Source organism: Plecotus auritus, assembly GCF_963455305.1.
Source record: "Plecotus auritus genome assembly, chromosome: 8".
NCBI classification, from domain to species: domain Eukaryota; kingdom Metazoa; phylum Chordata; class Mammalia; order Chiroptera; family Vespertilionidae; genus Plecotus; species Plecotus auritus.
The window spans coordinates 87,024,200-87,050,649 of NC_137782.1; the positions used below are offsets into that span (position 1 = coordinate 87,024,200).

Below are 26,450 nucleotides of genomic sequence, written 5' to 3' on the forward strand. Positions count from 1 at the left end.
TAAGTAAAAGTGCTGTGGGTAGTTTGGGGGAATCAGCCTGAGGTCCTTGCAGGAGTTGGGAGGGGGCAGCATTCCCGTTTTTGCCCTTTCTGCAACTCGGGTTATAAGGGCAAAGGTCACACCACAGGATTAGCAGAATGTAATGCTGGAATAAATTTGGGTCCTTCATAGCTTTGTGGAGCTTCTATCTGCCTTGGACCGTCTACCCAGAAAGCCAATGCTATCTTGTTGTTTAGTTCCCCTTTGAGCTACCTCCAATATCCATAGCTGGGACTTACACTCATGTAGGCCCTCCGGAGGTGCATGGGGAGATTTCGGCGAAATTCTCGCTTGTTCCTCAGCTCCCTCAGCGTAAATTGCTTCAAGAGGTCACTGCTGCTCCTTCCACCTACCCGCACGATGCTGGGCTTTTGACACTTGTAGATACCTGTGAAGAAAGGTGAAGCACAGTAAAGCTGAGAGAAGTTATGCTGGATTCTCTCCGATGAGAAAGGTATGTGTTTGGGGTGTTGTGTCAGCTGGTCTATTAGGGAACTGGTGCTTACAGGAAATCTACCCCATTAATGAGCAAGGCCCCAGAGATGATATGACCTGCACAGCAGTAAAGTGTGGTGCGTAAGAGCACAGGCTTTAGAATCAGACAACTGAGAACTCAACTTACTGGCTCCACAACTTATTGCTATGTAACCTGGGGCAAGTTACTTAACTTGAGCCTCAGTTTCTTCATCTGTGATTTGAAAACAGTAATACTTTCCTTATAAGGCTAGTCTGTATAAACTAGAGAATATCTTTATAGCTCCTATTTAGGGACTGGCATAAAGTAAGCTCTTAGTAAATGCTCTCTATAATTCACTCTACATATATTTACTGCTATATTTACTGCTTGCTTACTATGCGCCAGACATATGCTAGGATCTGAAGATATATATAGCAGTAAAAACACAGACTCCATTTCTAATTTGTTATCATGTCTCACAGTCTGGGAGACAATATACACATTAAACAATTTATCACTATAGTGAAAATATGGTAATTACTATAAATATGTGATGTATACATATGTAACAAGGGACCTTACCTAGTTTGGATGAGGTAGGGATCTAATTCTTGAGGATCTAATATTTAAACTGAGAATCCAAGAATAAGGAAGATTTGTCCGGCTGGTGTGGCTCAGTGGTTGAGCATTGACCTATGAACCAGGAGGTCACAGTTGGATTCCTGGTCAGGGCACATGCCTGGGTTGCGGGCTCAATCCCCACCCAGTGTGGGGTATGCAGGAGGCAGCCGATCAATGACTCTCTCTCATCATTGATGTTTCTATCTCTCTCTCCATCTCCCTTCCTCTCTGAAATAAAAACATAAAAATAAAAAAAAAGAATAAGGAAGATTTAATCTAGGTGAATGGAGGATACAGGAGAATTCAGAAAATAATATTCTAAACAAAAGGAAAAACACACTTATTCATTCATTAATGCAGTTAGTATTTTTTCAATGCCTAGAATGTGCCAGGATCTGTGAATATAGCAAGAAACAGGACCAGCCCTCATGATGTTTATAGTCTAGGGCAGTGGTCGGCAAACTCATTAGTCAACAGAGCTGCAGTTTGCTGACCACTGGTCTAGGGTAGAGCCACATAAAAATAAATGGTTAGGTATGTGCTAAATCTCTGAAGAAAAAATACAAAAGGAGACTTAACCTTGGCTTGGGGCAATATTAAAGTGCACCTGAAGAGAGATTTAAGGTGAAACCTGAAGAATGAATAAGAGTTTGAGCCAGCTAGGCTGGATGGGGTCAAGATGGAGAGAGAGGTAAAGAGAAAAAATGCATTCTAAGCAAGGGGAACAAAATGGACCGAGGAAGAAGCTGAGGGATTCAAGGCATTGAAGACAATGGGAAGAAGTAGGAGATAAGATTCAGAGTCAGGCTGGAGCAGATGACACAGCCTTACAGGTAATGGTTAGTACTGTGGACTTTATTCAAAGAGCAATAGAAAGCTACTGAAGTTGCTAATGGTTCAATGATAAAAGTTTTGATAGAGACCAATTTTGCATAGACATTACCTTCCAAAAACTGATCCAAAGCATGATTAGTATAACACACAACCAAGATGGGGAACTTCTGGAGGCTAATTTGCCAAACAGTCTCATTGGTAAGAAGGGCCTGAACAATTTTTAGACCCACATAGGTTTTGCCTAGAAAATAAGAAAAAAGGAAAATTAGAAAACTTGGAGACTTACTAAAAGTAGTAATTTTAAAAAATTGTTATTATTATTTAAGGTAATACACTGAAATGGCTTAAAATCCAAGAAGCACAAATGAGCATATTATAAAAAGCCCTCTCGCTCTTCAGTCCCCCAGCTACCCACTTCCTCCTAAAAGCAACCAATGTTACCAGTTTCTTGTCTTTCAATGCATATATAAACAAATATGAATATAGTTATTTTCCAGCCTACCCTCTTTCTTTTTTTAAATACAAATAGTAGCAGACTATTTTCACTGTTTTACATCTTTCATTTAATCTTGGAGGTAGTTCTCTATCAATACATAAAAAGAATCCTCCCTCTTTTTGTTTTTCACAGCTGCAAGGTTATTTTTAGCCAGTTCCCTATTGATGGACATATAATTTGTTTCCAATCTCATGCAGCAAATTATTTAGAAATGCTTTTAATATACGACAATGGGTTTGCCTTTGTAATAGGAGGGAAAACCAGAAATCAACAACAGAGTTACAGTTGTGTGTTTATCAGCAAATGTCCAATAATTAATTAAATAAGTCTACAAACAGCTCAATTTTTACAGTGTCAATGAACAACATAAACTGATGAACAAAAACAGACCCAGAGACAGGGAAGCATCGATCAGTCTGTCAAACCACAGAGGGAAGGTAGGGGAGGGTAGGGGTAAGAGGGAGAGATCAACCAAAGGACTTGTATGCATGCATATAAGCCTAACCAGTGGTCACGGACAACAGAGGGGTGGGGGCATGAGTGGGGAGGGGGTTTGGGATGGGAATGGGGGGATGAGGACAAATATGTGATACCTTAATCAATAAAGAAATTTAAAAAAATTTTTTTACATAGTGTCAAGCTGAGAAAGCAGCCACTGTCCTCAAAAAACTCAGAGGAGGAAGAGATACAAGAAAAATCAAAGATTTCAGTATAGCATGATAAGAAACAAATTTTTTCTTCCTCCCTGCAACCCAACCCATCCTAACAATATGTACTGAATGCCTAACAGTGGCAGGCATTGAATTAGGTGCAAAAAATAAAATAGAGCACAACAGCCATGGTTATTATTTTCCCAGACCCTTGAGACCTGTTGTAGAAGAGGAAGGTAATCATACAAACAAATGTAAAATCATAAATGTGGGAAATGAGAAACACATGGTATCAAGAAAACATATAGACCGGGCCAGTTGTTCAGTGATCTGAGGGTTCGATTCCCGGTAAAGGCCATGGGTTGCAGGTTCCCCAGCTCCAGTAGGGGCGAGTGCAGGAAGCAACCAATCAATGTCTCTCTCTCTTGTCCACGTTTCTTTGTCTCCCTGCCTCCCCTTCCACTCTCTCTAAAAAAAAAAAAATCAACGAAACAAATATCCTCAAGTGAGGATTAACAACAACAAAAAAAGTGGAGGGGAATAAATATATGAATTCATTTGCTTGAATATTCTTAAGAGTATCTTTGGAAGGATACATAGGAAGATAACATTGTTTACTTTATAGAAGGGAATGGGCGAGGTGGTAGGAGGAGGGAGACAGGGATTTTTAAAAATGTTTCAACATTTTTTATTAAAACTTAAGATTAAAATTAATAATGTGCCAAAATTTTCAACCTCACAGATGAGCAAAAAAAGATGTAAGGAAATGGAACATTAATTCAATCTTGGGCCCTAACCAGTTTGGCTCAGTGAATAGTGCATTGGCCTGCAGACTGTAGGGTCCCAGGTTCGATTCCGGTCAAGGGCATGTACCTGGTTGCAGGCACATCCCCAGTAGGGGGTGTGCAAGAGGCAGCTGATCGATGTTTCTCTCTCATCAATGTTTCTCTCTATCCCTCTCCCTTCCTCTCTGTAAAAAAATCACTAAAACAGCCGAAACCGGTTTGGCTCAGTGGATAGAGCGTCGGCCTGCGGACTGAAAGGTCCCGGGTTCGATTCCGGTCAAGGGCATGTACCTTGGTTGCGGGCACATCCCCGGTGGGAGGTGTGCAGGAGGCAGCTGATCGATGTTTCTCTCTCATCGATGTTTCTAGCTCTCTATCTCTCTCCCTTCCTCTCTGTGAAATATCAATAAAATATATTTTAAAAAAAAATCACTAAAATATATTTCAAAAAAAAAAAAATTCAATCTTGGTGAGAGTACTAATTGATACTTGTTTTTTTAAATCCTCAAAACAACACTTTAATTATGCATATTTTTTCATTATATAGGTGTTTCTTATTAGAAAGACCTTTCCTTCTATTACATTAATTTTTTATCATGAGTTTCTATTAATTTATCAGTGTTTTTTAAAGACCTCTGTTGTTGTTTTTTTTGTTGTTTTTTTATATACCCTTTTGAGAGGGTAATTTAGCAGTACCTAGTATAACTATTAATGTGAATTCCCACTTTAGGGGAAAAAAATTAAAGAAATAATAAGCAGAGTACCCAAAGACAAACACACACACAGATATAGACATATGGATACTTATCGCAGCACTGATGTAACAACAACAACAAATATATATATACTAGAGACCTGGTGCATGAAATTGGTGCACGGGAGGGTGTGTCTCTCAGCCCAGCCTGCACCCTCTCGAATCTGGGATCCCTCTCACAATCCAGGACTGCTGGCTCCCAACTGCTTGCCTGCCTGCCTTCCTGATTGCCCCTAACCGCTTCTGCCTGACAGCCTGATCACCCCCTAATCAGTTGCAGGCACCCAGGACTGTGGGCAGCTTCACCCAGGCCTGGCTTTGTCAGGAAGTACGTCTGGAAGGTCGTCTGGAAGGTCGTCTGGAAGACGTCCAGTCTAATGAGCATATTACCCTTTTATTAGTATAGGTTATAGACCAATAATGGAAAGATACACATTAAACTACTAATAGCAGTTATGAAGCCAGAGTAGGATTAGTAGGGGGAAAAGGTATAGAGAGGTATATTTTCATGAGAAGCAAGTAGAGCATAGGGGAGCCAGGACTCTAGAACCAAAATGCCTGACATCAAATTCTACGTCTGTCACTTACTATCTGTGTGAACTTCAACATATTATTCAAGCTCTCTTTGCCTTAAGTTTTTCATCTATAAAATGGAATGGTTTCTGCCTCACTGAGTTATTGTGAGGAGGCAGCTGATCAATGATTCTCTCTCATCATTGATATTTCTATTTCTCTCCCTCTCCCTTCCTCTCTGAAATAAAAATATATTTTTAAAAATAAATAAATAAAAGTAAATAAATATTATAACAAAATGATGTTTAATGAGTTAACATATGTAATGAATGTGAAATAGTACTTGGCACCTAGGCCATTATTATGTACAGTTAAGTCTTCACTTGTTGATAGGTTCTTGGAAACTGAGTCTTTAAGTGAAATAACATATAACAAAACCAATTTTCCCATAGGCTAATTGATAGAAACAAGAGTAAGTTCTATGGCATATTTCTGGTCAGAAAAACATCACTAAACTTCTAAATAAAGACCCAAAATACTCCTATTATTAAACATTGAAATGTGAGCTATACATACATTTAAGAAAGATTAATAAAAATTAGTAAGAGAATTATTCTCCAACCCACTTATTCCAGTTCAGGGCCAGGGGTAGCTGGAGCCAACCCTGGCAGCTCAGGGTACAAGATGGGACATACCTTGGACAGGAAGCCCTTCCATCATAAGGCACACTCACACACACTGGGACAATGCAGACACACCAATTCACCTCATGTGCACATCTCTGGGATGTGGGAGAAATATGGAGTCCCTGAAGAAAACCCACAGACATGGGGAGACCATACAAACTCCACAGTGGCCCTGGCCGGGAATCAATACTTTTTCCTGATCAATGTTATAACAGCTTGGCTGGCATCTATCTCTATATATAAAAGGATAATTTGCTAAGTGTCCGACTGTCTGACCGGTCGCTATGATGCACACTGACCACTAGGGGGCAGATGCCCAATGCAGGAACTGCTGAGCTGCAGGGACTTGGCAGTGGCAGTTCTCTGGTGACGCACCCCTGTAACCAGAGAGGAGGGAGCCTAATTTCTGTGGGGCCGCTCGATTCCACCTTCGGCTGTGGGTTATGCTGTTGCTGGGGTACTGTCGTCCCAAATCTGGTTTACTGCATACTTGCGTTTGCATTTCACACCCTGTACGACAGTAACTTTGCAGAGAGCCCTCTCGCACTACGGGACCCCTTGGGGGATGTCAGAGAGCCAGTTTGGGCCCGATCCCAGCACGCCAGGCCGAGGGACCTCCCCTGCCAGAGGGACCCCGCTCACTCCACAGATGCTGGGAACAGAGCACAGGAGGTTGGCTCCAAGGTGTGTCCAGCCCATCTCGCCCAGTCCCGCTGGCCAACTTCTAACTAATTTCCTTTCAATGTGCACGAATCCGTGCACCGAGTCACTAGGCTAAGTAGTAGCTGAGTGTCAACCTATGAATCAGGAGGTCACGGGTTGATTTCCAGTCAGGGCATATGCCCAGATTGTGGGCTCAGTTCCCAGTGTGGGGTGTGCAGGAGGCAGCTGATCAATGATTCTCTCTCATCATTGATGTTTCTATCTCTCTGAAAAATATATTTTTAAATAAATAAATGTAAATAAATATAACAAAATGATGTTGAATGAAATAACGTTATATGAAGACCTGCTGTACTTGATATTTAATTAGAAATCAAACAAATTAATATAGCCTTTGATGAAGCAGAAGTAATGTATCTTCTGAAGCTTGACCCCTAGCAGTCTTTTCTAATCTTGCAATTTGGGTTTATTACTATGAATGCCAATGGGTCCCCACTGGAAAATCACCATAATAAGCAGCAATTTTATAAACAAATTTGATGCCCATTTCATGAGAACGTTTCTTTTTTTCTTTAATTGAAGTTATTGGTGTAACATTGGTTAATAAATTTATGTAGGTTCCCAGTGTACAATTTTATAATTCATTATATGTATACTGTATTTTGAATTCACCACCCCAAGTCAAGTCTCCTTCCATCACCATTTATCCCCTCCACCCACTCATGGGAATGTTTCTAACCAAGACATTCTAGAAACCTAGAGTCAAGCCTCCCTTCCCTATCTCCTAAGGTAGATGACATGTGGTCTGAAAAATTCTCTCTCTTACCTGTTCCAGGAGGTCCTTGAATAATAGCCAGTTCCCTTGTGAGAGCAAACTGCAAAGCTTCCATCTGGGAGTCATCCAGCTTTAGGGCTTCTTTGGAGGGCCACTGTCTAGGGTCTAAGACATTAACTCTGAGATATCTCAAGCCCTCAGCATTCCTCAGAGATTCCCCGGTGTCTGAGGGATTCTTTATTAAGGGAGTGAAATCATAGCTGCTTCCCATTAGCAAGTACCTTGGCTCCTTCACATGAGAGTCACATTCTACAATGTTTCTCTGGAAGGGGACGTCTTCCTGTTGGATCTCCTGGAGTCCTTCCAGGACATGCCTATAGGCCTCAAAATATGCGGTTGTCTCCACCATTAGGAAAGAGTCAGAGGGCTGGACCTCTGCTAGTAGCTGTTGGCTCTGCTCATTGAAGCAGAGCTGGACAAATCCTTGGTAGAGATCCTCCTGCTCCCGGTTAGACACTGTGGCAAAAAGAAATGTCTCAAAATTGTCCTTGGACATGCACACCAAGGACCCATAGAGCAATCGCTTGGAATTCTGCCAGCGAACAAACTTCAGTGGTTTTGTGTCAAACTGCACCTTATAGACAATGCCTGATGATGCACATACAGGGCTGATAATCCTGGTATCAAAGTAGATTCGAATGTCATCAAACTTTCTCTTCCTCAGGCCTTGGTCTTCAAAGCTTTGGAGAAGTTCCAAAATGCCTTCTCGTAGGGGCCTGACAAAATCTTCTCTAAGTAGTCGGAAGTGAGTATCCAGATAGACAGCAGTGCTCTCATATTTTCCAGAAATGATGTTGGGGCGAAGGAATGGTTTCTCATCCAAGTGCACCTCATTGTAGGTAGGGTAAATGGGCATGGTCTGGTAGCTATCAACATTGTCTTCTGCCTTGGGCTGTACTAAAGTGTAGGTATCTTCTCTTAAAGTGTCCTCTCGCCTCTTTTCCTGCAAATGTTTGATAATGGTTTGCACCTTTTCCAGGTTCTTCTCAGTCTCCTCTTCTATGTCAACACCAGAGGCTCTCAAAGCATTAAGAGAAGCTGGCAGGAGGGAAATGAGCATGGAAGTTTCCTGCACAGAACTGGCAGGGAAGACACTTACAAGGTCCTGGAGGAGGGAGATAATGTTGCTAATGTGTTCTGGATACTGGTTTCGAATGTCAGGGATGGGTTCAGTGATCATCCCTACCACATAAGCTGGCAGGCAGACTTTGAGGAATTTTGAATTCTTCAATATGCCCAGGACATGGAGAATACTCTTGCGATCCATTCTGGAACTGCAAGCCTTCCGAAGAACCTGACAAATGAGCTCAAGGAAGTTGGGTTTCATAAAAGAATGAGACAGAAGCTCCTTCAGTCCTATACTTGTGGCAAGTGTGATGACCACCTCAGAAGGGTCTTTCTGCAGAAGACTTTCTAGGAACTTATAGCCCAGTTTCTTCACCTGCTGTGGCTGTTCTGCAGGCTTCTGGTGAGGGATCCGCCACTGTTGGAAGTTTTCATCAGACCATGGTGGTCTGCGGTTCCTTTCTTCCTGACTGCCATTTCTCTGTCTGGTGTCGTTCTCCTGACCATGTCTTTGGCCTCTAGGTTCATCATTGGCACGTCCCCTACGGTTCCTCCTTTCTGGATGTGGGTTCCTTCCCATGGCTGCAAACCTAAGCTCTTCTCTTTGCCAGTAAGGACCAAGTTGGTTGTTGGCCCTAGGATGCCTTCCCAGTTGGTTGGCTCCTCCTCTGAGAGCATTGGCTGGTGGATTATTGGCCTGATTTCTAGCTCTTGGTGGTAATTCACCATCCATAGGCCCTAAACACAATGGGAATAGTAGTTAAGCATAAAAATAAAGGTGCAAGGAAATTGTTGTAGGACAACAATGCACATGTTCTCATTTTCCCAAACATCCTAAGGAGCTTTGGTTTTATTTGGAGAGAAATAAGTCATGTGCTGAATGTAAAACAGTTACTATGTTGCTGTATATATTATAAAAATATTGCTTTTTTTCACAGGGTGCAAAAGGGAAAAGGAATAAACATTTGTTGAATGCCTAATACATGCTAGAAAATAAATGCTTGCAGTATATAATTTAATCTTTACAAAATAGGATTATTTCAGAGCATCAAAAAGATCAGCTCATTGTTTCTAGTTTCTTGTCAGTACCAAACAATAGTCAGCACATGAGTTTCAGAGCCAAACAGACATGGTTCAAATCTTGACCTGGGTACTTCCTCACTGTATTACCAAGTTGCATAATTTCTCTAAGCTTCAGTATCTGGGTTGTTGTAAAGATTAAATGTTCAAGATGCTTAGTATAGTGTAGTACCTGTTATATAAAAAGCTCTCATTAATGTTAATTATGACTAGTAACACTAGTAATAATTTTCAGTTGGCCTACCCTATTGATTTTTAGAGCCATTGGTTCTGCCATGAAACAATTATACTATAGGCAACACAGGCATCAAAGGAGATAAAGCTATAAAAGGAAATGTTTCTTAAACTTTGCCCAGCATCAGATAGAAAAGAGGAAGATGGGGCTTTCCTTACTAAGATGTTTTTGAGCTAATAGTCTGTAAAGGAAACTGAAAAATGAAACTCAAGTTTTCCTCCTTTCTCCAGCACAAGTTCATTTACAAAGTATTTACCTATTATCAACCCTCAGAAAAGAGAGAGTGGGGAGGGAGGTGACACACCCAGTATACATGGGAAAGCTAACATCACCCAGTGGATGAAGCCGAACTTGTCTCCCTGGATCTGCCACACATTTCATAAGTGACCTTGGCCCACATACCCATGTCCAGTTTTTTTCACTTTCGTTTTCTCTAAAACTGATTCTGGAGTTGATCCAACTTATCAGAATGACTTGGAGATTTTAAAAACAAACAAACAAAAAATAAGACTGCATACAATAATTTGATGATAAAAAATATTGTAAAAATTTCAAATGCACATTATATTCAAAACGATAGTTCCACTTAATGACATTAGATACAAAATCCATTTATGTACTTTTTCTTATTTTGTATTTTTTAGAGAAAATTTTAATGTGAAACAAAGGAATATTTGGTAAAATATGAAAACTGTATACTACTGAACTCTAAATTTTTATAATTATGATTTCAAACTTCCAGGATATCAGAAGAAAGTCCCACTTTTAATATTTTGATCTGATTAGAAAACTAGAACAGAAAATTGTACCGTTTCTCATTATTTCAATATTCGTACAGCTCATAAAATAAAATTCTATAGTTCTTCCTCATTTGTTCTACAGCTAAACTCAGATGACATATTACAAGCTTAGCGAAAAGCAAAATTCATTTGGTTGTTTTGTTTTAGAAAGTTCTGAGCAAACAGAACCACGACTGAGGTAGAGTAATGCTTTTGGAACTAACTTCGCTTTGTTGGCTAAGACTCCAGACACATGCTATCAAATACATAATCACTAGCTATGTATAGATATTATGCATCTTAAATGTGGCTAGTCTGAATTAAGATGTGTAAAATAATAAATGGGATTTTTAAGTTAATACCAAAAAAAGTTAAATATCTCATTAAAATTTTTTATATTGATAAAACCTTAAAATGTTAATACTTGACTATATGGGAGGTAAATAAAAACATTAAAATTATTAAAGTACTAGGACAATAAAAATATATTCAATTATACTAAAATGGTATTTGAGTATATTGGCTTAAATAAGACAAGTACTAAATCATTAAATTTTGTTAAATTAGTATTAAATTTAAAAAATGGATTGCCCCTGTTTTGTTTTAAGTATATTTTTATTGATTTCAGAGAGGAAGGGAGAGGGAGAGATTGAAAATTTTTAAATTACATTTTTGGCTTCTATTATGTTTCTACTGGACAGTGCTGCTCTAAACAGAGTGTTATTCCCACTTCTGACACTCATCATTATGTTTGTTTAAGTGCACCAATTCATTAGATCTCTTAGGGAAAGGGGAAAGCTATCTTGTTTTTCAGAGTCAATCATACTGTAGCTAAGAAATATGCCATTCTTTACTTGAGAGATACAATCAATCTTAGGTGGGCCTGCTGGTCATTCGTAGGGAACTCAGTTTCCTTCCCATTAATTAGAAAACGTTGCTCACCTCTGTGGTTGATATGGGGATTCCTGGGCCTGACATCTGGACAAGGTCTTCTGTCCTCCATGATTGAATAACCTTGAATTCCTCCGCGTTCACGTTCCTTTAAGTTACCTGGAAATCTGTACAGGTTAAGAGAAATTAGTGCCCTTGAAACACAGCATCTAGCAGAAAAAAACAGAACAGCATTAAACCAATCCTTCTGCCTCCACATCGTAATTATTTAACTAAGAGTTAAACACATTACGTTTGTTGTTGTTAATCCTCTCCCGAGGATATTTTTTCCATTGATTTTTAGAGAGAGTGGAAGGGAGAGACAAAGAGAGAGTCACATCTATGAGAGAGACACATCTATCGGTTGCCTTTCCGGGACCTTTCAGTCCTTGGGGCGATTCTCTATCCACTGAGCCAAACCAGCTAGGGCTAAACACAGATTTTAATCATGGGCACAGTGTTCAACTCTGTAAACACCCAGTTATGATATGAAAACATTAAATTCACAATTTAGATGATTTCAAAGGCTCAAATTACCCCTCCCCCTTCTCTTTATCCTTGCACTTTCTGAAGGTGTCGTTAATTCCCATTCAAAACTACTGTTTGGTTTATGCCTTTGGCCCAATTACTTAACCAGTTGCTAGGTTTCAATTTCCTCTTCCACAAAGCAGATAAATATTGTTGCCAGGACAGAGAGAAGTACATTTTTGTTAATGCAAAAACTATGTATGTATCACACTATTCAGCATTTGTTATATAGTAGCATTCTATAGCTTACAGTTCTCTACAGTCTGTAAATAAGTAGCGAGCAGTTAACCCTTACCCTACTCTTTGGAATGCAGCCAAACTGGATCAAAAGAAAGATAAAGATGTTTCCATAATCAGGAGGCTTAGCATCTGCGGAATGTTTCCTCAACCAGCTAGAAAAATCTGCAGGACTTTTCTCCTCCTCTTCCTACCGTGATAATTTTTAAGAGTGGTCCTATAAGAGGAAGAGGAAGCTCCTTTAAGGCAACTTCTCAACACAATCATGCACATCCTGTGGGGTGGGGCCAGGGAAAAAGTTGATGGCTCAGAGTCCTCAGCAAGGGGATTTTTGAGACGGTCTTTCTCACTGAGTTTTTAAACATTCATGGTTGAAAACTGTGAATAGATTTGGCATTATATGAGGAGTAGCTTTTATCCTCATCAAAAAAAGGAGTCCCTTTCCTTACTGCTGGCAATATTTTTGGTGATCTGCTGCTTCATCACATCAAACGTGGCTCTCATGACGCAGGTTCAATATTTAGAGTTTACTTTCAATTTAAAAATTTGTCTGAGGGGAAAATTCTTTCTTTCTCTTGTTGAAAAAAAATACTAAAATAGAAACTCAGAAATTTTCTGGGATAAAAGGAAGGAAAGAAAAAAAAAAGGCAAGGAAAGGGAGGAGCAGAAAGAAACAGGAAATGCTATGAAAAAGGCAGACTAAAGTGGGTTTCTTTGGGAGTCCAGGCCTCAAGGGGAGGAAGAAGGAAATCAGTGATGGCCAAGCTGGTACAGGGATCAACTGATAGAAGGGTAATTACCAGGGCGGATGAAAGAGGTTGAAACAAGGGGCCAGAGCGGGGTTTGGGGAAGGCGGGGGGGGGGGGGGGTGTCTCCAGGGCCCGAGGGTATAAGAAGGGATGGAGGAGCCACCCGGGAGCCCACCTCGTCCGGATGGGAATATTATGGGGTCAGGGAGAGCCAGGGCTGTGTGGTGGTTGAGGAAGGTGCCATGGCAGGGCTGAAGCAGGGAGTGGCAGGTGAGGTGGGGAGACTATGGGGCCTCAGGAAAAAGGGGGGCTGACCTCAATTGGGGTGCTTGCTGAAGTGATGGGGGACCTGGAAACAGGAATGGGGTGTACAGATGTTGAGGGTGCTTCGCAGAAGATGGGGGACGGACATGGTGAGGACTGAGGAAGATGAAGGGGGTGGGTAGGTAAAGATGGGGGTGGGAGGCAGAGGACAGCGAGATGACGAGGCCGGAGGCAGAGGCGGTGATGGAGGGCACTGGGTGGATAATGGAGGCCCTGGGGGCAGAGGAGGTGAATGGGGGCCGACGTGGGGCTGAGGCGGGGGATGGCGGTGATAGGGAAGCTCACGGGGGAACAGGGGCGCTGAGGAGAAGGGACAGGGACTCTGAGGTGGAAGATGGGGGCCCTGAGGAGGGTGATGGAAGTGACAGGCGCGCTGAGGAAGGGGGATCATGTAAGTGACAGGTGCTGAGAAGGAAAACGGGGGCGCCAGGGTCTGAGGAGGCGGCGGGGTGGCCGAGGCGGGCGCCGGGGGTCGCGAGGGGCAAGAGCAGGTGCGGGGCCGGGACGCGGGTCAGAGGTCACTCACCCGGCTACAGCGCGTCCTCTCGCCGCCGCCGCCGCCACCGCCGTCTGGTCTGGAGCTCGGACCCTGGCGGGTCTGCGACTCCGCCCGGCGCTGCGCTTTCGGTTTCCTTTCCTCACAAACACGGGGCGGGGGGGAGGAAGGGGGAGGCTGGGCGGGCTGACGCGAGGACCAGGAGCAGAAGAAGGAGAAGGAGGAGGAGGAGCTCCGGCACTGCCCGCTCCCCCGCCCTCAGGCACGGCAGGGGCGGTCGGGCGTCGCCTCAGCTCCCCGCCGCGCCTTGGGCTGGTGCGCCTGAGGGGAGGAGACTGCGGGGATCGGGTTAACAGTACACAGGTCCTTTGAAAGCCTCAGCGGGCCCCGAAAATGGGGAGAACCCAGGGACTTCTTGATGCGTGTGAGGCACGACATGGCGGCGAGGCCAATGCGCCCGGGCGGCCCAGTGTGTACGGGGGAAGAGGGCGGAGCTAGAGCGGCCTGGACTACCATTAGGTATAGCTGGAGACTACATTCCCCGCGCTGCTCCGGGGAACCGGAAGCAACTCGGTGCCAGTGCGCAGGCGCAAAAAAGCCCCCTCTGGTTATATAAGGGAGGTCCTGAGACTGGCTCGTCCTTTTGCATCCACTTCGCCTTCTCTCTAGCAGGTTCGGTCCCATGCTTCATCATCATCCGATGTCATCCCGCCTCGGGAACTCGGGGTTATTACTGTGTGTGGTGAGTTGAGATCTGTTTTCCCTTCGATATCTCCGTTCCTCTCTTCTCTTTCCATCTCCCCTGCCCGTGGCTCCTCTTGCCCTGATGCTAATAGGCCAAGGGCCGTTGGTGAGATCACGTAGAGTTGGGAAGACCCACGCACTGACCTGAGGAGTCCTTGGCTGGTGAAAATGATGACTTTACTTTTTTCCCCATCTAATCGACCATGTTGATATCTTTGAATACTTGCCAGTTAGTTCTGATACACCGGCCTCAAAAGGCCCGGCCATGTTCTTTTTCTACTGTGGGAAGATGGCGACTGATGCCCTTTCTTTGTTGTCTCGCAGATTAGCGTGATCCAAAGGTACAGAATGGATCTTGAAGGAAAGGGTCCTTGCTGGGCCTCCAAAGGAGCCCCGTGTAGACATCGAGAACCTTTGGCCTCCTGACCTCTGGGGTAAGCATTTGTCCCCTGGCCTACTGTAGGAACCACGTGCTCTCGGGAGCTGCTTCCTTTGCTAGCGGAACTGGGAAATGAATTAACCAAGGCTAATTTGTATTAGGCATATATTAGGTATTCTTTAAAGTCCTCTGAATGCTTTATTATAATCCTCAGGAATGTAACTATAAGACCTATGTTGCTGAAGAAACATTGAAGAGAAATAATCTCCCAAAGTGGAATAAACTCTTTAAAGTTGTGGTAACAAACCTCTAGACTGGAGCATTTGAATTTGAGCCAAACATATGCCAGCAAGATCTCAGTGGATTGATATTGGCAAGTTTTGCAGCTTTATAAATTGGAGCAGCGATTTTCAACCTTTTCTATCTTGTGGCACACATAAACTGGTTCCTAAAGTTTTGTGGCACACCAAATATATTTTTTGTCGATTTGACAAAATAGGTGTACTTTTGATTCAGTCACACAGGACAACTATTGTTCTTGGCTCTTGTTTTTTAAAGAATTGATTTTTGAGAGGGGAAAGTTGGCTGCCTCCTGCATGCCCCCTAGTGGGGATTGAGTCTGCAACCTGGGCATGTACCCTGACCAGGAATCAACTGTCCACCAATTCCCATGTGCCTATTTAGAGTCCAGGATTGACGCCCCTAAGGGCAGGACTTCTTGGGAGATGTGTTTTTCTTAACCTTGCTGTTCCAGACTATCCCAGGTTTTTAGTGATAACACCTTACATTAAAATGTAACATCCTGACATGACACTTGGTCAAAACCCTGTGCACAAAAGCTGACTCCAGCCGCACAGGCCTGTATCAAATATAAGTTCGGAAGGCAGGTTTGTTTGTCTTTTTATTTACTGGTTTTTCACAGAGAGGAAGGGAGAGAGAGTCAGAAACATCGATCAGATGCCTCCTGCACACTCCCCACTGGGAATGTACCCGCAACCAAGGTACATGCCCTTGACCAGAATCGAACCCGGGACCCTTCAGTCCGCAGGCCGACGCTCTATCCACTGAGCCAAACCAGTCAGGGCAGGTTTGTTTGTCTTAGCTGCTAGTTTATTTCCAACAAATAGGACATGTGTTCAAATATTGCATGAAATTTTTTTTTTAAATATATTTTATTGATTTTTTACAGAGAGGAAGGGAGAGGGACAGAGAGCCAGAAACATCGATGAGAGAGAAACATCGATCAGCTGCCTCCTGCACACCTCCCACTGGGGATGTGCCCGCAACCAAGGTACGTGCCCTTCACCGGAATCGAACCCGGGACCCCTCAGTCCGCAGGCCGACGCTCCATCCACTGAGCCAAACCGGCCCTGGCATGAAATTTTTTTTAAGTGCAGAAGTATACCAACAAAATGTTATTTCTGATTCAGGGCTTTCTGTAACTGTAGAGTCCCAGAGCTTTCTACTGGCATATATGATGACTGAACTTTTTTCCCCGGCAGATCGGCCTTGGTGATACAGCTTATCTAAGCCAGTTTATCTGATATGCCAGTTTGAGCAGCTCTTCAATCCCCCACTTCCTTGGACATTTGATTGATTGGTGGCCCTTATGTTTCATGTTCTCCCCCAGGTTTACTGTTGGCAGAAAGCAGACTTTGAGTGGAGCAAGATAAATCCAGGAGTGGGGAAATGATGAAGTGATGTGCATATTTCTAAGTGCCCATGCGCACATGGCTGAATAGATATAGAATCTGAAGAATGGAGAAGGTAGTAACTGCTTTCCTTTGGATGTGAGGCTATCCCCTTTGCTCTTTTCAGTGGCTCAACTGTGGCCATTGCAGCTGATGACATAACTTTTTTCCCCATCAGATCGACCCTGTTGATCTAAGTAAACTATTTGCCAGTTTTTGTCTGATGCATTGGCCCAGTTTTCCAGACCACTTTTCTGTATGTGGGTTTTTATTTTGAAGTGGGGATTGGGCTCTATAGGGTGTTTTTTTTTGTTTTTCCCTTAACATAGCACATCCAGGTCATTTATCTTTGCTTCATCTTTTAACTTCATGCAGGTCAGGAACCCTGTGTGCCATTGGTCAGAAAGTAGATTGATTATAGTCTGATCTTCCCCTTGGCTTGGTTCAGTCTGTCCAGTAGCAGGTAAGGTTTCTGCAAATGGTTGGTGTCAACCCCCTAATAAAATGACTATTAAATGTGCCCAGTGTACAGGAATGTTGAGTTTGCTCACTTGGGACTAACCTGGGGACCCAGTTCCAAATTGGGCATATAAAACAAGAGTGGAGAATAGTCTTCAATAGAAGACTATTGACCTATTGGTACTACTAGGTCTTTTAAGGCAAAAATGTCTATGCCTCCAGTCCCCATTTTCAAACAACACCCCCTTTCTCTATCCTTTGTCAATGATCAAGTAATGCATTGCATTTGGTCCTGTGTCCCTCTAGAATCAACAAAAACCTTTTGGTATGTTGGATTTGTCTTGACTGTTACCTCTAACAAAGGATTTAAACTGAGGTTGAACATTTTGACATAATATAGACTTCACTGAGGTGCTAAAGAGACAGGTCATCTCAAGAGAGGGAATCTTGTTCGGTAATGGAATGTCTGTTCCATCTAATTCCTAGAGTTTAAACCAGGTACTCCTACATCCCAAACAAGTAGCACTTCAGAATTAACTAATTGTAATCTCTTTTCTTTCTAGTTTCTGGCCCATGGAGTTGAAATACAAGGCCTCTTGGAGAAGACTGATCCTATATTTTCCTGATAAAGCACAATAAATTTTGTAGGCTTCCTATCTGGAAAAGGAAAAATAAAAAGTTCTTAAAATCAAAATGCTCTTGGATTTGGTCATTGGGGATTAAGAAACACTGAACAAGGGTAATGACCAAATCTCTCCAGTTTCACAGTGGTAGGCATTTAAGTTTTTAGTATTTATGAAAAAAAATCATCTATAAAAAATGGGTATGAGATCTGAGAATGCTTAGTGTAGCACTTGGCATGGGGTAAGTGTTCAATTAGTAATAGCTGCCCTTGATCTGTCTATAGGAATGAACTGGTTACATAGGACAACTTGATGCATCCCAAAGACATTACCCTGAGGGAAGAAGCCAGTCTCAAATGCTTGCATACTCTTTATTACCTTGACATTCTAGAAAAAGACAAAACTTGATGGGGAACATGATCAGAGGTTGCCAGAAGTTCTGCTGGTAGGGGGTGAAAGTGTAAAGGAAGAGTATGAGTATTTTGGGGGGTATTACAGTAGTCACATTTATGCATATATTAAAGTTCATAGAATTGAACAAGTCAATTGTATGGTAACCTCTCTAAAGTCAAAGATTTATTTTTAAAAGTAGGGACTTGAATCAGGTTTTGGTTTGAATCCTGGCTCTACTGCTTATTAGCCATGTGACAAGTGATTCACATTTCTGACCCTCAATTGCTTCATCAGAGATGGTCTAAATGTCCATCAACATGAATAGATTAAACAAAAGGTCTATACATACAACAGAATATTCAACCTTAAAAAGGGAGGAAAGTCTGACACGTGCTAAAAGGTGGATAGCCTTGAAGATATCCTTAAAATAAGCCAGTCCCCAAAAGACCAAAAAAAAAAATACGATTCCATTTATATGAGGTATCTAGAGTAGTCAAACTCAGAAACAGAAAGTAAAAAAAAAAAAAAGTAGAAGGTGGTTGCCCACTCCCCCCTCCCCGGGGACAGTTGTTCAATGGGTATAGAGTTTCAGTTTTACAAGATGAAAAAATTCTGGAGATTGGTTGCATAACTTAAAGCTACTGAACTATAAACTTAAAATGGTTAAGATAGTACATTTTGTGTGTATTTTTATCACAATTTAAAAAAATGTTCAAGGGCAACAATAAACTCTGGTAATATGGAATGAGCAATACCCACCACAGTGTTAACATAAAAAGTAACTTTCTGTGACACAGAGACATAAAAGAATTTCACTCAAGTAACTCGTCTTAGAGCTGGTCCCCTCTTATGAGGCTACTAACATATGACTCTTCAGGAAAAAAATATTTGCCTCGCCTGTTTATGGCTTAAGGTATATTTGGTAACTTTTAGACATCACCTGCCAGAGATATAAGAGCTGTTGGAAATTATTTTGCCCCTCTACCCTAGCCTCATTTTATATATTCAGGAAACTGAGTCCCAGAGAGAGAGCTTGACTTGTCCAAGAACACATAGTAGATTTCTTCTGATATTTGGTTCACGGTCCTTTCTCATTGAGGAATAATGAAGAACTCTCCAGCAACGCCAGAGAGGACTTATCATTAGACTATATTATTTTTGGTCCTGGCTGGGTAGCTCAGTTGGTTAGAATGTAATCCTGATAAGCCAAGGTTGTGGGTTCAATCCCCAGTCAGGGCATGTACAAGAGTCAACTAATGAATGCATGAATGAGTGGAACAGCAATTGACATTTCTCTCTCTCTCTCTCTCTCTCTCTCTCTCTCTCTCCTTTCTCTAAAATAAAAAAGAGTTAAAAGAAAAGAATATATAATTTTCAAAAAAACTTCCATTTTAAGATAAAATGGCTTTTAGGAAAAATTTGCAAGATTTTTTATATAATTAAAAAATGATTCTTGCAGCCTATCAAGATGCACATAAAAACATTCAATGTTTCAGAACATAAAAATAATATATGGCTGTTGTGAAAAATATGTAAAATTTAGAAAAGAAAACAGAACTAATATTAAAATACAAAACAGCCCTTTGTTCAGATTTCCCAGCTAGGAAAAGTCACAGGAAATGCTGTGGGAGCCAGAGTGTTGCTAAGAAGGGAAAATCCTTTGTGTGTGTTAGAGTCAGTCCCCCACCTCCCACCCCCACCCCAAATACTAATCTCATTTGGATTGGCATCCCATCCTGGGAACAATCACTTCCCAACTGTGTGACCTTGGAAAATCATGTAATTTTTCCTTGCCTCAGTTTTCTTACCTGTAAAATGGAACTCATAAAAAATGTCTCGCCAAAACCGGTTTGGTTCAGTGGATAGAGCGTCGGCCTGTGGACTCAAGGGTCCCGGGTTCGATTCTGGTCAAGGGCATGTACCTTGGTTGCGGGCACATCCCCAGTGGGGGGCGTGCAGGAGGCAGCTGATCCATGTTTCTCTCTCATCGATGTTTCTGGCTCTCTATCCCTCTCCCTTCCTCTCTTCCTCTCTGTAAAAAAAATCAATAAAAAATATATTTAAAAAAAAATGTCTCACTGGATGGCTGCAAAAATGCAGTATGAAAAAATATCTGGCATGAAAGCTCAATAAAGATGCTCAGAAAAAAAAACTGTCCTATGGACAAACAATGGCCACCAAAGATATTAGCAAAATAGGGGAATGAGTGGAGTTGGCAATTTAATGTCAAGCTTATTTAATTTAACCATGGGGTGCTGCCACTAGGGCTTTTTATTTTTCAATCTAGAAAAAGTGAAAAAATTGAGTTCTCTTCCTCTTTTAGATCCATTTAAAATAATTGTGTGTTTTTTTCTGCTGCCTCCCTTCCCCCTTTTAAATCTTCTTCCATATGCTGAGTCCCTAATTAAGCAAATGCAAACCTAGGTTTAGAAGTTCTCCCAAGTGAAAATCTTCTAATTTGCTGATTATTACTGGAAAAGCTGGCCAGTGATGGACCTCACCTAAAGTCAGAGAAAAGGCCTCAGCCTAATATTATTTGTCCAACCAATATATTATCTGATGCCAAATCCCAGGCTCTTAAAAACTCTTTTGATGCAGAAGAGTTTGGGTGAGATGCGCCTAACCCAAAAAAGATGCTAAAGAAACCATCCCTACAGGAGCACTGGATTATTTAAATTATTTTTTATCCTAAATCTCTAAATAGTAGCGCCTGGTAGTTTAGCAGGAGTGTAAAGTCAGGCAATGAATGTAAATCACTAAAAAGATGGCTAGAATGTTGCAAATGCTCACAAAATAATCTCTATCATTTTTATTTCTAAGCTTTAGTTTTCTTATGGGTAGAAAGGTAACTTAGGATCTCTAACTCACAGTGTTGGGAGGATAAAAGAAACTAGTTTGTAATTCTCAAGTCCTATGCAAATATTAGTCAGTGTTCCTGGCTCTGGCATTTACTAGCTGGGTGACTTGGACAAGTTACATAACTTCTAGTGCCTATTTTCTTATAGAAAAATGGGATAATGCTAATTGTACCTAATTCATAGGGTTGTTGTAAGGACTGTATGCAACCATATATGTAAACCTCTGGCACTTAAACACGTAATAACCGTAGTTGCTTTTATTATAAAACTAAAGGCTTGGTGCACAAAATTTGTGCACTGGGGGCGGGGAGCTCCCTCAGCCCAGCCTGTGCCCTCTTGCAGTCTGAAAGCCCTTGAGGGATGTCCAACTGATGCAGTGGGACATCCTTAGCACTGCTGCAGAGGTGGGAGAGGCTTCTGCCACTGTACTGCGCTTGCTAGCCGTGAGCCAAGCTTCTGGCTGAGCAGCACTCCCCCTGTGGGAGTGTACTGACCACCGGGGGGCAGCTCCTGCAGTTGAGCGTCAGCCCCCTGGTGGTCAGTGTGCGTCATAGCGACCAGTCATTTCACTGGTCGATTTGCATATTAGCCTTTTATGCCTGCAGGATCGGGCTGAAACCAGTTCTCCGACATCCCCCGAGGGGTCCCGGATTGCGAGAGGGCACAGGCCAGGCCGAGGGACCCCACGGGTGCACGATTGGGGCCAGGGAGGGATGCAGGAGGTTGACCAGCTGGGGAGGGATCGCAAGAGGGCTCCAGGGCATGTCTGGCCCATCTCGCTCAGTCCTGATTGGCCAGACCCCAGCAGCAAGCTAACCTACCAGTCGGAGCGTCTGCCCCCTGGTGGTCAGTGCACATCATAGTGAGCGGTTGAGTGGCCTTAGCATATCATTAGCATATTATGCTTTGATTGGTTGAACGAATGACCCGACACTTAGCATATTAGGCTTTTATTATATAGGATGGATTTTGGAGTTCTTAGCTCTGGGTGCAAATATGGCATGCTAGGCAGCTTCTACATTAATTCCCAATGATCCTTGCCTCTTGGTAGTCACATTCTTTTCTAATCCCCTCCTCTCTCTCTCTTTTTTTTTAATGTATTTTTATTGAATTCAATAAAAGGGAGAGAGAGCAACATCAATGAGAGAGAATCACTGATCGGCTGCCTCCCGCACCCCCCACACTAGGGATTGAGCCCACAACCCGGGCATGTGCCCTGACTGGGAATTGAACTGTGATCTCCTGGTTCATAGGTCGATGCTCAACCACTGAGCCACGGTGGCTGGATCTCTCCTTTTTTTTTTTAAGTGTATTTATTGATTTGAGAGAGAGAGAGTTTTATTCCACTTATTTATGCAGTCATTGATTGCTTCTTGTATGTGCCCTAACGGGAAATCGAACTCGTAACCTTGGTGTATTGGGACGATGCTCTAATTAATTGAGCTACCTGGCTAGGGCTAATCCCCTCCTCTTGAGTGTGACTTGATTCTAATTAATAGAATATGGCAAAAGTGACGGAATGTCACTTTTAAGATTAGGTTACAAAAAGGCAGTGCCTTCCAACTAGGAGGAATTTTCCTTGTCTATAACTCACAATTCCCAGACTCTTTCTCTGCTGGGAGGGAAATTGAGCTGGAAAGTTAACCATGCAGAGAGGGCCAGGAACCAGGATCCACCCTGACCTTCATCACTTACCAGTGGAGCGAGCTGGACATTTGACAGGAAATGGTGAAAAATAACATTTTCCTGTGTGTCCAAGGGTGCCATGCTGGGTTTTGATGGTGTCCAAAAGCAGCTAAGAAAACTCCAGTTTTATCAGGCACCTGTCTTTTTTCTATGTGGCTAGCCACACAAGAAATCTTGCAGATACTGATTGCCTACTGAGTTAGTTTTGTCCTTAAAAAACATAATTTAAGCCTGGCCAGCATGGCTCAGTGGTTGAACATCGACATTTGAACCAGGAGGTCACGGGTTGATTCCCGGTCTGGGCACATGCCCAGGTTATGGGCTCGATCTCAAGTGTGGGGCGTGCAGGAGGCAGCTGATCAATGATTCTCTCTCATCACTGATGTTTCTATCTCTCCCTCTCCCTTCCTCTCTGAAATCAATAAAAATATTTTAAAAAACACATTATTTAAGATACAAAGGCACACAAAGGGCAAGAGGAAGGCAGCTTAAAGAAGTGGCTAAATGATTTTTGGTCACCAGGGGATCTGGGTTCAAGGCTCAGCTTAGACACTGACTCAGCCATCCTCATTTATAAAAATGTATCAGTTTTCTACAAAGTGGCAAAGTACTTTCTAATTATGTGGCCTTAGGCAAGTGACTCTATACCTCTGAGTTTAGTCTCACCTCTGAAAAAGGTCATGAATGGTATTTATTTGTGGTAGACAATGCTGGTTCCTACCCAACCCATATCCTTGCTGGCAGAGCTGGCCTCTCATGATAGAGGCCAATAAAATCAGACACTCATCTTCCCAGCATCCTTTGCATTAAGGCATGTGACTCACTTCTGACCAATGATATACAAGGGAACCTGACCTGGAGGCTTCTGGAAAAGGTGCTTGTGATATCTTTTCAAATGATTATCAATAATAACATGATTTCATGCAGCTATTAGATGTGGGAGGAGGCTCACAGAAAGGCTCAGAACACCCAAGGCATATGTGCTGCTGTCCAGGTTAGAACAGTTTTCTCAGGCCTTACTGTGGGGTTCTTGTTAAAATACAATCTTATTTCAGTAGGTCTGCAGTGGGGCCTGAGATTCTGCACTTTTAGTTGATAAAGTTAATTTGTATATCAGGACCCACAAAATGAAGGCCACCCTTGTCACAAATCTAAATTTAAATCAACCTACACCTACAGGAAATACCTACATGTCAAGGAGACCTACCATACAGTGGTCACAGTGCTCCAACTCAGCTTTAGCCAGCTTACCTTACCCAGAAAATAGGACCTTCAAGCCAGTCATGTCCTGTTTCATGTGGCCTCTTCTAGGCTCTATAAAACTCGCTCTTGTTATGGGCAGTTGGACAGATGAGCAGAGCAAGGACGATGGGCCAGGTATAGAAACTCACCAGGGCAGAGAGCCTAGCAAGGGGCAAAACTGGGAAAACAAGAACCTCACCCCCAGGGTAACCTGTCCTCCCCTAGCATATTACTGGTCAAGGGGTTTGCACCCTGATCTCTCATATCCCACTGGTCATACGGTTTATTTTATTATTTTTAAAAAAACAATTTAAGCCAAAACCGGTTTGGCTCAGTGGATAGAGCGTCGGCCTGCGGACTCAAGGGTCCCAGGTTCGATTCCGGTCAAGGGCATGTGCCTTGGTTGCGGGCACATCCCCAGTAGGGGGCGTGCAAGAGGCAGCTGATCGATGTTTCTCTCTCATCGATGTTTCTAGCTCTCTATCCCTCTCCCTTCCTCTCTTCCTCTCTGTAAAAAAATCAATAAAATATATTAAAAAAAAACAATTTAAAAAAATACATTTTTATTGATTTCAGAGAGGAAGGGAGAGGGAGAGAGATAGAAATATCATTAATGAGAGGGAATCATTGATTGGCTGCCTCCTGCATGCCCCCCACTTGGGATGGAGGCCGCAATCCTGGACACATGCTCTTGACAGGAACTGAACCCAGGACCCTTCAGTCCGCAGGCCAATGCTCTATCCACAGAGCCAAACTGGCTAGGGCTGGTGATATGGTTTAGATCCCCTGACTTTTTCCTCCCTAAAGATAATATCTAGGCCTCAGTTGTATTTCAGCTTCAAGCCCAGAAAAGCAGTAAAACCAGACAAGTGATGCCCTGTCTGCCTCAGGACCAGCTACATTGACTTATGGCACCCACCAATCAGTGGAGACCACGACTCTGAAAGAGCACACCTGTAAAGCTGATGAATATTCTATTAAGACTCTCCCCTGCCTGGCCGGAGTAGCTCAGTGGTTGATGTTTCTATCTCTCTCTCTCTCTCTCCCTTCCTCTCTGAAATCAATAAAAATAGATTTAAAAAAAACCCACAAACAACTCTCCCTTGATACCTCCGCTAAGATTTCCACAAGCGAGAGATAAATAACCTCAGGATGAAGGACCCAGTGCACGCTCTCCCCCAGGGGAGTACACCAGCACCATTCCCCTCCCCTTCTTCCCTCTAAGGGACCCCATGAGACTTGCAAGCAGAGGAGCAATGGGCAGCAGCAGCTTCTCCCAGGTTAACTCCCTGAACCTGTCCCCAAGGTCCCCTTTTCTCTGACTTCGCGGTAAGCTAAAGCCGCCCAGCCTAGGCTCTCCTGTTACTTCTTCTGTGCACCTTCCTACCCCACGGGTTGTTTCCCCTTGCTAGTGCTGCTGGTTCTTGGACCACACTTTGAATAGCAGGGCACTACAAACTTTTGAACGCAAATAAGAGAAGCCAATTATATGTTTTGGGGTGTGTGTGGGGGGGCGGGGTGGGGGCGGGGCGGGGGGTGGGTACGATTCAACAGTTCAACAACTTCTGCAAGGACTCAGGTTCTCTCCCGCTTTCCTCTCCCCCATCCTGGGTGTTTAGTCCTCACGCTTGTTGAGTCAAGGTCAGCAGGCAGCTCCAGGGACCGCACTTAGACACCACTGAACTTTCAAAGGAAGTGGAGAGCTTCCCTCCCATGCATCTCTCACTGAGAAAATCTTCAGGAGCTCCCCTTCCGCCTTTCCCCACCCAGGGGTGCTAATATGCACAATCCAGGGGTACCATTGTAACGGACTTTACCAAATGCTGCCTCAGAGGCTTCCAGTGGTCTTCTCACTCTCTTTGGCCAAAAGTGCATCACGTGCTCAATCCTAAACCAATCACTGCTCAAGGGGAGAATTCCTGTGATTGGCTTAGACCTGTAGTCTCAGAGCGAAGAAGGCAGACAAGCAGCACCAGCAACACCTGGGAAACTTGTTAGTAATGCAAATTTTTGGGCTCCACCCCAGACCTACTGAATTAGAAAGCCTAGGGGTGAGGCTCAGCTATTTTCACGAGGCCTCCTGCTGCATGATGCTGACACACACCGGAGTCAGTCCTTTAGAGTCATCTGGACAACTCTTAAAATTACCAGTAGATAGAAATTGGCATAATGTTTACCTGGAGGTGGGCTGGAGTGCAGACCTTGAAGCAGGGTTTCCTTGGTTTTAGTACTGAAGGTCCCATGTTCTGGAAAAACCCCTTATTCCTGGGCACCCTACCTTGAAGGTTCAAGAATGAACTTTCTGGGATGCTATAAACGGTCTCTGTTATTATCTGGGTGCTGGTTACATGAGTGTAAAAAATACCAATCTATCCATCAAAAGTTAGTGCACTTTACTAAATATATGTTATACTGTAAAAAAAAATAAAAAATACTGCTGTCCAGATCATATTCCAGATCAATTGAAGCAAAATATCAGCGGAGGATCCCAGGCATTGGCATCAGAAATAACTCTCCAGGAGCTTCTAGTGTCCAGCCAAGATTGATAATGAATGTATTCAAGTCACCAGAGCTCTTGTTGAAATGAAGATTCTGGTTCAAGAATCTGGGTGAGGTCTG

General features: G+C 42.9%; 1 protein-coding gene and 1 long non-coding RNA gene across 7 annotated transcripts in view; one reads left to right on the top strand and one right to left on the bottom strand.

Moving 5' to 3' along the window:
- Positions 1–13,995, bottom strand: part of ZNFX1 (zinc finger NFX1-type containing 1) — a 27,817-nt gene extending 13,822 nt beyond the window's left edge. Inside the window, exons 1-6 of one of the 2 annotated variants that reach the window (XM_080682868.1) lie at positions 13,787–13,995; positions 12,246–12,404; positions 11,435–11,550; positions 7,325–9,136; positions 2,061–2,192; positions 279–427 (exon numbers count right to left, since the gene is read on the bottom strand). In XM_080682868.1, the coding sequence (XP_080538994.1) occupies positions 279–427; positions 2,061–2,192; positions 7,325–9,136; positions 11,435–11,495 (2,154 nt within the window). In that variant the 5' untranslated portion in view covers positions 11,496–11,550; positions 12,246–12,404; positions 13,787–13,995. The remainder of the gene's footprint in view (positions 1–278; positions 428–2,060; positions 2,193–7,324; positions 9,137–11,434; positions 11,551–12,245; positions 12,405–13,786) is intronic. The other variant, XM_080682869.1, reaches the window with a different exon arrangement.
- LOC308255448 lies at positions 12,853–17,723 on the top strand. Of its 5 annotated transcripts, none has more exons than XR_013961339.1 (6): positions 12,853–12,979; positions 14,429–14,498; positions 14,825–14,934; positions 16,510–16,646; positions 16,946–17,033; positions 17,593–17,723. It is a non-coding gene; the product is annotated as an uncharacterized lncRNA (long non-coding RNA). The 5 variants fall into 5 exon arrangements; XR_013961340.1 differs by lacking the exon at positions 12,853–12,979 and adding an exon at positions 13,104–13,206; XR_013961341.1 differs by lacking the exon at positions 12,853–12,979 and adding an exon at positions 13,959–14,119.
- Positions 17,724–26,450: the final 8,727 nt, after the last annotated feature.